This window comes from Oreochromis niloticus, linkage group LG22 (genome assembly GCF_001858045.2).
Source record: "Oreochromis niloticus isolate F11D_XX linkage group LG22, O_niloticus_UMD_NMBU, whole genome shotgun sequence".
Lineage (NCBI taxonomy): Eukaryota > Metazoa > Chordata > Actinopteri > Cichliformes > Cichlidae > Oreochromis > Oreochromis niloticus.
In genome coordinates this window covers 25,644,773-25,654,774 of record NC_031985.2, presented here as the reverse complement: position 1 = coordinate 25,654,774, position 10,002 = coordinate 25,644,773, and the positions used below count along the sequence as shown (strand labels likewise).

Sequence of the window (10,002 nt, the reverse complement as noted above, 5' to 3'; positions counted from 1 at the left end):
CGCATAAATCCCAATCGAACATCCCCTCAAACCACTAAAAATCACACAGAGCAACAGGGTGGTGTGTTTTAGCAGACAAGGGAAGTTCCTATGAATAATGCAATGACAACTCCTGTACTGGCCAGAGCATCTTTTCAGGTGTGCACGCTCATTAAATCAGCCACCTCTACTGCTTCAGTAAGTCAGGGTTTTAATTGACCATGAATCCACTTGTATGCTGACTCACTGCATTTTCTCCTTTTATGAAGTGCTGTCCATACTGCTTTCATCTCAGCTGTTCTCACTGACTAGCTGCAAAACACACACACACACATATTGTGGAAACCTCTGAAAATCCTGGGTGACTGAATCTTCGGCCAGCCTTTACTTCACCTGTGAGGCAGCACGTTTCCCAGCAGATACAGGACATTCCCAAAAACTGCAAAGTAAACAGGTTGAATAATGGAAACATTGTGAAAGTCAGAGGAAAAAAGGAAAGGGGGGGGCTAAACATTGAGAGGATGGGGTTGGAAATAGATGGAGTGGAGGTAGAAGAAAGGGATGCGGTATTCAATAAGCGCAGGTCCATTACCAGGCTGTGTGCTGGGCTTTACTGTCACAGCGTGCCTTTCACCATTTGTTTCCCATAAAGGCCACATGGAAACATTTAGCTGGCTTAAAGCAGATCAGCGCACGCTGTCTCAGGCCCGTAACATTTGCTACTTGTATTCCAGGTCTGTCCTAATAAAGTTTTCTGAAAAATATAGGCAGCTGCAATAAATAATATTAATAAATATTTTTTAAATGGCAGCACGTCTGCTTGTGGGAGACGGTGAACAAACTGCCTGCATGTTAGGAAGCATCTTAGACTGTTTGAAACTATGAGAGAGAGAGAGAAGGGGAGTAAATATGAATAGCATCTTCAAAGTAGTTCCTCATGGCTCAATGAGTCTTAAGTGCCTCAAACAACTCTTTTTTTCTCTCTCTCTTGCCCTCTCTCTTTTCTGTGACACCATCTGCAGTCCTGCAGAGGGAATTGAAATCCCAGATGCTCAGGTTATAAGCAGAGCGCTAGTTAGTCTTCATACTTTCTTGCTTAATGGGTAAAACTGTGAAAACAATCAACACAAAGCTCTCACCAAGAGCCGAGAAACAGTCGGCTGTTTGCATGATCGGTCCTTCTAGAAAGCATTAACACCTACGTGAGAGTGCTGCGGCAGTAATAAATTCATCCTCGCTTTGGGCTCCGTGACCAGCATGTGTGTATGCATTTGTCAAGGTAAATTCCTGCAAGTATATGGCAGAGGGATACCGGTTTTCACAAGTACACAAACCCAGCTGTCTATGCATCCCTCAGGTCCAGCTCCAAACCTGCCAAGTCATTTGCATTAAGCTTCTGCACACAACCACACAAACGATATATTTCCTGAACTACTCTACATCCAACATCCACATGACAGGCCTACAGGGTGCATAGATACGCGCGCGTAATGTGTTGAGCGCTCGCCTAATGGCCTGCCGAGTTTATTGTTGGCCCTTGTGGTGCCTCCGCTTTCCATTCTTTATCCTTTTAAAAGAGCACTACCCCAGACAGGAGTAGGCAGATGCTTCAGACAATGCATAATAACGAGAAATCCCTCCCTAATACATCTTATAAAGTACAGAGTTGACTGCATGTTGTCAATGTTTCTCTCATCTCGAGCCAGATCAAAGCTATTGGCACCATCTGAAAAAAATAGAGCCTTATTATTTACGTTTTCTTGCAGATCCAGCCAGTACTCCCACAAGTAAGGGAATGTACACCCCCACACCACAATATATCCATCTTTGGCAGAAAAAAAAAATAGATGTACATCGTTTAAACCACATGCCCGCAGAGGAAAGCTAATGTACACAGCAACCTCTGGTGGCTGTTTGGAGAATTGACCTCAAGTCAACAGAATTTGTCATGGGTTCATGTAATAGCACTAGTAGCTATAAAATAAGAATGTGTAGGCCTCGAGGTTTCCAGCAGCTAATGGCTGACAGATTTCTCCAAAAGGAAATCCCTATCTGACAATCTCATTCTCTAAGTGCTTTCAGCAGACTCGTGAGTTTGGTACTCTTGCTGTTCTGCTACACAATAAAACAAAAAAAGATGAGGAATTAAGACGACATTGCTAATGTTCTTCTGGTATCCAGACCAGATATTTTTTTCCCCCTCCTTTCAAATGTGGAACCAGGGATGGATTGTGTGTGTGTGCATGTGCTACATCTCATGAATGGCCGCCTGTGTTTTAAGTTATTGATGAGGTGTGCGGCAGGTCTGACTGAGAGGTTCTGTTCATTACTTGTAAGGGAGCTATTCACAGGTGTGACAGCCCCAACTGGTGACTTTTCTGCACCCATGCAAATTGCTTCTATGGGCCCTGAACAAACATAAGAGAGAAATTAAGGTCGGTTATTGTTTGCCTTTGGAGAACAGCTCCAAAGAAATAACTTCCACAGTACACTGAAACATTTAGTGTGTTTGTGTAAGAAAGAGCTTGGTTTAAAGTGTTCAAGGTCCCCAAGCAGGCATGTTAGAAGGTTTCAAATCTCATAAATGGATGAGAAAAGCGTCACATCAAATATGTCACTTTTACTGAACATCATCATAAATTAACATGCCAAATAATTGGCAGCAATAAAGTGTGATTTCATTAAAAAACAAAAAACAAAGAAGAGAATAGACCAAAAAAAACCAAACAACCAAACAAACAAACAAAAAACTTAGCATAAGACTTACTCGCCTCGTGCCGAACAAAAATAAACAAAACACTCTATTCATGAGAAAAAGATGTCAACAAGAGTCTTTAAACATGGGTTAGTAACAAATAAAGTCGATTCAGATCTTTTTAGTGAATCATCCATCAGCCTCTTATGTTCACATCGACTCATAGAGATGTTATGTTGCCAGAAAAGTAACCATCCTGTTAAAGTTGAGCACGCGGTCTGATGGTGTGAATCATGTTCGTCTTTTAAAGTGTGAAAGTGTTCTGTGTTTAAATCAGTCCTCCCTCTTTGGGATTCAGGTGATCTCTGCGTTTCCATCACTCGTCTCCCGCAGGCAGGTTTTCTTCAATCCTCTTAATGAACTTCATGCGGATTTCTGTCACACTGTCCCCTCTCAGAGTGTCCTGGGCAAATTTCACATCCACCGCCATCTGGACCTAAATCACATTCATAAAGAGTTTGTTTTAAAAACAAAAAGGAAGACAGACTTTTACCCTCAGTTGTTCATTTTCCACTATTAAAGTTGTGGTCAGAAGTTGCATACACTCATCGTGGCCATGAATGTTCATCAGGGTTTATGTCCACAGCAAGTTTTACATTGCCATGGATTGACAAGATGCTGACCAGGAAAGAAGCACCTGCTTCAAAATCAAGCAGCCTTCTGAAGGAAAGTTTAATGTGAGATAAGACAAAGTTTGAGGTTTGTGGCCACAATGACAAGAGGCGTGTTAGGAGGAGTAAAGGTGAGGCTTTCAAATCTAAGAGCACGGTGCCAACTGTCAAGTATGGTGTTGGCAGCAAAAATAGCTCTTGGGCTTTTCCCCCCAGGAAGCATGATGCACGAGTGAAGGAGGACGCCTAACTCCAAATTCTTCAACTTCACCTAGAATCAAAAGCTGGACTGTTGAAGCTTGGACACAGTTGGGTGTTCAAAAAGACAATGATCCCAAACACACAACAAAACTGGTTTTGGAATGGATAAAGTTGGCTAACATTAACAGTCTGAAATGGCCTTCCCAAAACTCCGACCTCAACCCTATTGGAAATTTGTGGACTACACCTTAAAGCCAGGTCTGTGCCAGAAAACCAACCAATTTAAATAAACTCTACCAATTTTCCCAATAAGAGTGGTCAAATATCCAGCCAGAATTATGTCAGAATCTTGGTGATGGATAAAAAAAAAAGCATCTTGCAAGTTGCTAAGAGACATTTAACCAAATATTGGTGGATGTATATGTTTGAGCCTGTGTGGATTGAAGGAAATCCAAAATAGAATTGGCAGTATACGTCATTAAAGATGTATGCCATCATTTCACGGCATAAACTAACTGTAACTGTGCACTGGAACCATATCACCATTGTTTCTTTATATTTTTCCATATATCCTATTCACGCTATAAACGTGGCACCTTATAACTTCTGAGGTTTAGCTTACCATCTCCAAGGCTCCTCTGAGGACGCCGCACAGAAGGTTGGAGTAGATGAGTGTGCTGTGGTTATCTGGCAACTCCACAAAGTCTACCAGTGGATTATTCTCGAGAATAAGGGAAAACTCATCTCCTGCAGGGCTCCAGTTGGTCACGCTTGGGGTGATTCCTAGGTACATTTTAAAAGCAACCTAACGGAGACCCCAATGTTAACAACAGAGAGGAGAAAAAAGGAAAAACATTTATCATTTATAAATATTTTCTGATAAAGTCATCAGTTTTTTTGGCTTTTGTTCTTCTTTATCGCTTTTTCATAGAGGGAACGACAGGCTTTCTCATTTTCTGACAAATAAAATTTCAATGGAGCAGACAAAATCCCAGTTGCACCGCTCCAAATAATTCCAACATTGGCCTGGGCAGATTTGCACTCATATGTAAAATGTTTGCTGTCCTTATTCCAGTTTAACATCACTAGCCACAGAATAATAATGAAAATATGATCCACAGCTGTAGAAAATCTGTTGTGGCCACATAACAGACCTCTTCTGCGTCTATTTAACTGAAGAATTGCTGAGGTGATTTCAGAGTTTAGCTAGAGGTCACGAGATATCCTGAAGCAGTCATTCACTGCACCTTCCAAACCGCTGTCCCATAGTGGTCCTCCATTTACAGACCTGACCTCTCTCTTCATGACCACGAGCCAGGTCCCTGAGCTGGAGTGTTGTTACATCTGTGGAATGACTCCCTTTGCACGCAGATGTAACACCTCGAAAGCAACTGAAGGGCTCAATGTGCAGCCCGAGAGCCGCCTTCCTGGACTGTCTGTCTGTGTCCTTTTGTCATAAGGAAGTCATATGGAAAAACTGACAGCCAGGTGACTTAGTATAAAACCAGACTCAGTTATGCAGCCCTGTTGCCAAAGCTGAACAGAGACCCATTTTGTTAACTTCCAGCTATTTTAACAACTATGCATGATTCACATTTGAAAATAACTCTTATTTTTCTTATAATGGGCCTTGGTAAAGCACCTCACTACATCTACTACATGAAAAAAAATAAAAATAAATAAACTGTTCCTTTTAAGGCCTGTAATCTAATTGGCTGCCCCTCACTACCAGAAAGTTTGAATAGCAGGTGGGCGTGGTTTCTGTGCTCACAGCCAGTATTTAGAGCCTTTGGCTCACAGGGATTACTTGTAACTTGTTACTTTGGCCATGACAAATGTGAGCATCTATGATTGCAACAGCAAATATGTTAGAGAAAATAAGGAAAAGCTTAGCAGGTTCTCTTTCAAAATAAAAGTCCAAAGATGGCAAACCAGAGATGGATCACTCAATTTGCATCACATTTCACACCGGATCATTTCCACACACTCACAGGAATGTGATGTTAGCATAAAGTTAGAAATATGCTTCATTCTGTATTTTAAGCTTTTCTTGTCCACTTAGTCATATCGGTTTTACTTACCCCTTACCCTTATCCTGACACTCTTTCGCCCATCCTGTGTTAGGGTGTTTTATTAGAAATGTTCCCTCTAATCTGTCCCTCCCTCTCCTATTTCCCTCCGTCTGTCTTGGGAGAAGTCCATGGTCATGCTCTGATTGGCCTGGAACCTTACAGTTACCTTAGCAATGACATCGGCTGTTTCTCGGAAATCCTGACACCTGCCAATGCTTGAGCGTGCCAGGAAGTCTTCGATCAGACGCACACCAATGTTATAACCCCTGTGGAAGTCAGAACATCAGAGAGAGAGAAGTGGGTAAGAGACAAAGTCATGTTTTCTTTTTATATTAAAGGAAAAGTAGTTGGGGGGAAATGACAGGCTAACCTGCAGCAAACTGTAAAGCCATGGCAGACAGCTTCAAATCCTTCAAAATATTTTTGGTTCATATACTTGCCAAATAATGACATTTCTGATTAAAGAGTCCAGACAACTTATCCTAACAGCAGAGTCTGAAGCCAATGGATGCATCCCAATCCTAACATGGTCTGTCTCTAACCAGCTGGATGGCATCTGGCAGATTGGGCAGTGCAGATTCACTGCCTTCTAAGGCCAGGTAAGACGAGCCTCGTTCTGACAGCTCAGGGTTACCGCACAGCCAGAGAAAAAAAGTACATCCAGTCCAAAGGTCTGTCAGCATGACAGGACAATTTAAATTTCTTAAGTTAGAAACCGATCATTTTGTCTTAATCTTATTCTGGGGGAGTACTGTCTCCCGCTTGGCATTCCTAAGATTCTTCTGTCTTAATATTAAATATTTGCTTCTTCAAAAGACCCCATCCAAAGAACTTACAAGAGGAGAAGCAGCAGTGTAAGAAATGAAATCCGATAAGACTGCGTCTCTGCTACATTTTGTGTCAAGTTATATTATGAACTGAAAATAGGAAAACGCTTAAAGAGTATAATGAAGCTGTCAGCTATAAAGAGTCACCCAAGAGGCTTCAAAAATCCCAAAGGATACATGATTGAGAGCATCCACTGAAAACCACAGGCTCAACATGTGTGAGACAGAAGCACTGAACTTTGTAACAGATAAATACGCATGTACAGAATACTCAGCAATACCTTGTCATCAGCATTGTACTTCCTGTGATACGTTCATGGCTGTTTCCATTCATAAAATTATGTATGATGTTATAAATTGTGTGTTTATTACATCATGGCTTTGTGATGCACACCTGCACATCATACCAGTTATGTGGTAAGTTTCAGCGGCTTGGAATTATCTACCAGAAAAGCCAGGTTTATGTTTCTTAATATATCAAATAAACAGTCTGAATAATAGCACATATGTAATGGTACATACATGAACTTATTAACTATAAATTAAACAAAGGGTGCCTTTGTTTTAACCTCAGATCATCAGTTTGAGATGATCTGAGGTTTGGGACATGATACTTCATCCTGCTGGAAACAACCATCAGAAGATGGATACACTACACTTTATTACATCACCAGCTTGATGCAGGACTGATCCATGCCTTCATGTTATATAATAGCTTATCAAGCTATGACGAGCTTAAAAGTCAGTTTTCTGTGTCACAAAAGTGGCTCTCTTTTTACCTAGCTAAATCACCGTGGTAACTTATGCTGAAGACCTGACCAGGTTATGTTCCAATTGTCAGTTTAAAATAAGCTGGATGCACCATGTTTGCACATGTTTTCTAATTTGGTGCCAAATCTCTTTTACATTGCTGGAATACAGCTACCAGAACAAAACACATTGATTTCACTTTCCTCTGCTGACAAAGTAAAATGATTTCCACATCTGCTTTGTTAGGCTACAGAACAGTAACCTTTAATGTTTAAATGGACCTAGTTCAAAGATTCAAAGCTCAAATGTGCCGCAGTCACCTTTAAAATAAATAGCAGCACAGGGAACGGTTTATTTACCGCTTTGTGAAATAAATCCCAAGATTAATGTTCTTCAGTAGCAATAATCGCTTATCTTTGTGACAATGCTGCATTTTACTGGTATATTTTTATATTTGATATAGATTTTTTTATCATTGATCATTATCTGAGAATCTGTCTCTTATTGGAGTAGGTGATTTTCATTTTGTGTGAAAGAAGAGTCACATGACCTGCAAAAACACTATTTCTATGTAATCATTCACATAGCAGAGCAGAAACCCAGCTTAACAGAAAGTTGGTAAAAAGCACTGTGGTGGCCATTTTCGGTGACTGGGGCTTTCGACTGTGTCAAGCCAGCTAACACTAGAAAAAGTGCTGCGGTTTTGAACTTCATTGGTGGTCTGGTGTGATCTTCTGCTGCTGTATCCCAGTGTTTGACACATTGTGTATTCACAGATGCTCTTGTACGTACCTTGGTGGGAACAAGTGCTTATTTGAGTTACTGTTATTTCCCTAACAGCTCGAGACAGGATAACCCAAATGAACTGAGGTGTTATGTGATTGGCTGATTAGGAATTTGTGTTGAAGGGGAGCAAATAGGTGTACCTCATAATGTGCCTAGTTACTATTTAAGTGATGGAAAAGTTTACCTCCTGTGTTTCTAATTAAGTAATGCTTTTTTTGTTTCACACAGCAAGTGCATTTAACAGTATTTTCACAATTTTCAAACAACAGCTGAGTGTGAGCCCCAAAAGAGGATTTGGCCAGACTCAAGCTTAATTCACAGTTTATTATTCAAATGGTCACAAATTTAATCACAAATGTCTGTCTGTTGTGCTTAGAGAAATGCCTTTATTGTATGAGGAGCAAACGGTTCGTTCAAAGACAGGAAAAATCCTTGAAAGAGTACTCACATCTTATCCAGCTGTTTATTGACCTCCTCATCATTCTCATAGTCTTTACAAAGCTGAGTGACCAGGGCCCCATAAGTCAGTGTGAACAACTCCGAGTTCTAAAAAACAAACAAACAAACAAAAAACACACAAACCACACAGATCACATGTTATGTTTGCCCCACACAAATCTGGACGAATGACAACTTTCTTACCAGCAAGCAAACTATATATATATATAACATTTTAATTTAAATAATAATTTGGGGATAGGATATTTTTGAGCATCTAGAAGTTAAACAGACCATCCCATGGGCAGCTCCTAGAGCTGAAATAACGTTTGATGCCATCTTAGGATTGAATAACGTTTCATTAATATGCGGCAAATTTTTTTATTACTGATCTTTCAGTTTTCACACCAAACTTTAAAAGCTATATAGATCTAATGTTATTATCATAAAATAACTGTTAAGATTAGAGCCACAGCTGACACGAATGACCTGTCACGGCACAGGAGCTACGATACCTGCTTGGAAAATAGTGTTTTAGCGTCGTTTTTTAGAAAGGTGTTTTACAGTTTTAGTCAGCTCACTGGTTAAATTGCAAATTTATATACGTTCAACTGAAAATTCATTTAAGAAATAGCTTCTAAATGTGTTTTTTGTGTTTTGTTGTCATTTGTAAAAAAAAAAAAAACAAACAAACAAAAAAACTACTTAGCTTGTAGCTCCACTTCCTGTCAAAGCCAAAGCCGGCATTATTCAACAGTGAAATACATGTAAAACAGGTACAAATGTATTTCTTGTACCTAGCCACATGTGCCAGATAAATATGCATAATTTGCCCGAGTAGCTCAGCTCAGAGACATGAGTGAGTTGTTAATTTAGCCTTACAGCCGCGGTTAGCATCCTGCTAGCTAAGATTGCTATGTTGCCATTAATCCTGTGGGAGTCGCCTACCATCTTCTTGCTGTCTGTTGCCCGGTTGGCTTGTCTGGACATTGTGGCGGGTGTTACGGGCTTACACAGGTGGTGCACTCGATATTAATCCTTTATTTATTTGATTCAGGCTAAGCAGTTATTTCCGTAATCGCCTGTTTAAGTCGCTCTCGCTGTATCAAGCGTCATGAGATAGAAACATGAACTTCCGGTCTTACTTAAAAGTAAAAGCTTTATTGCGGAAAATTCGCGAGTAATCCATTGAAATTAAAGAAAACGGTGCAATGAGAAATAAAAAGCCTTTAGAATTACACCCTGTTGTTGCCGATATCCAGACAAATGTAGCCTCGTATGTATAACACCAGATAATACACTTTATTTTGAAAGGAAAAGCATTTTTTCCTACAGTTTTTAGGGGTGTGTTTGACGCAGTTTTTGTTCAGCTGCTTATCTTACCGCCCTCTTGCGTCTTGGAGGGGAACAGAGGACCGCAATTTCTTGGTCTCAACAAATTCTTCCCATAATTGACCACACGATGGCGATACGGGCAATATATTGATATATTGTGAGTTTTAAAAGCCTGCTTTATAAAATTGTAAGATTCCTTGACAAATAATTTAAACCTATAGTCGTTAAAAAGTTTTTTTTCTCAATAA

The 10,002-nt window shown here is 40.2% G+C and overlaps 1 protein-coding gene across 1 annotated transcript; it reads right to left on the bottom strand.

The window, feature by feature from the left end:
- Positions 1–2,579: 2,579 nt before the first annotated feature.
- trappc3 (trafficking protein particle complex subunit 3) lies at positions 2,580–9,564 on the bottom strand. The gene is made up of 5 exons (XM_003448874.5): positions 9,368–9,564; positions 8,430–8,527; positions 5,785–5,884; positions 4,169–4,351; positions 2,580–3,170 (listed from the first exon to the last, which is right to left on the bottom strand). The coding sequence occupies exons 1-5, from the start codon at positions 9,407–9,409 to the stop codon at positions 3,051–3,053; spliced, it is 543 nt and encodes a 180-aa protein (XP_003448922.1). The 5' UTR covers positions 9,410–9,564; the 3' UTR covers positions 2,580–3,050.
- Positions 9,565–10,002: the final 438 nt, after the last annotated feature.

Excerpts from the sequence above, each read along its gene's own strand:
- trappc3 (XM_003448874.5), bottom strand. The coding sequence starts at position 9,409 with ATGTCCAGACAAGCCAACCGGGCAACAGACAGCAAGAAGATG. Across the intron at positions 4,352-5,784 it reads CAGCCGATGTCATTGCTAAG|GTTGCTTTTAAAATGTACCT; the intron begins GTAACTGTAAGG and ends GGTCTCCGTTAG. Across the intron at positions 3,171-4,168 it reads TCAGAGGAGCCTTGGAGATG|GTCCAGATGGCGGTGGATGT; the intron begins GTAAGCTAAACC and ends AATGTGATTTAG.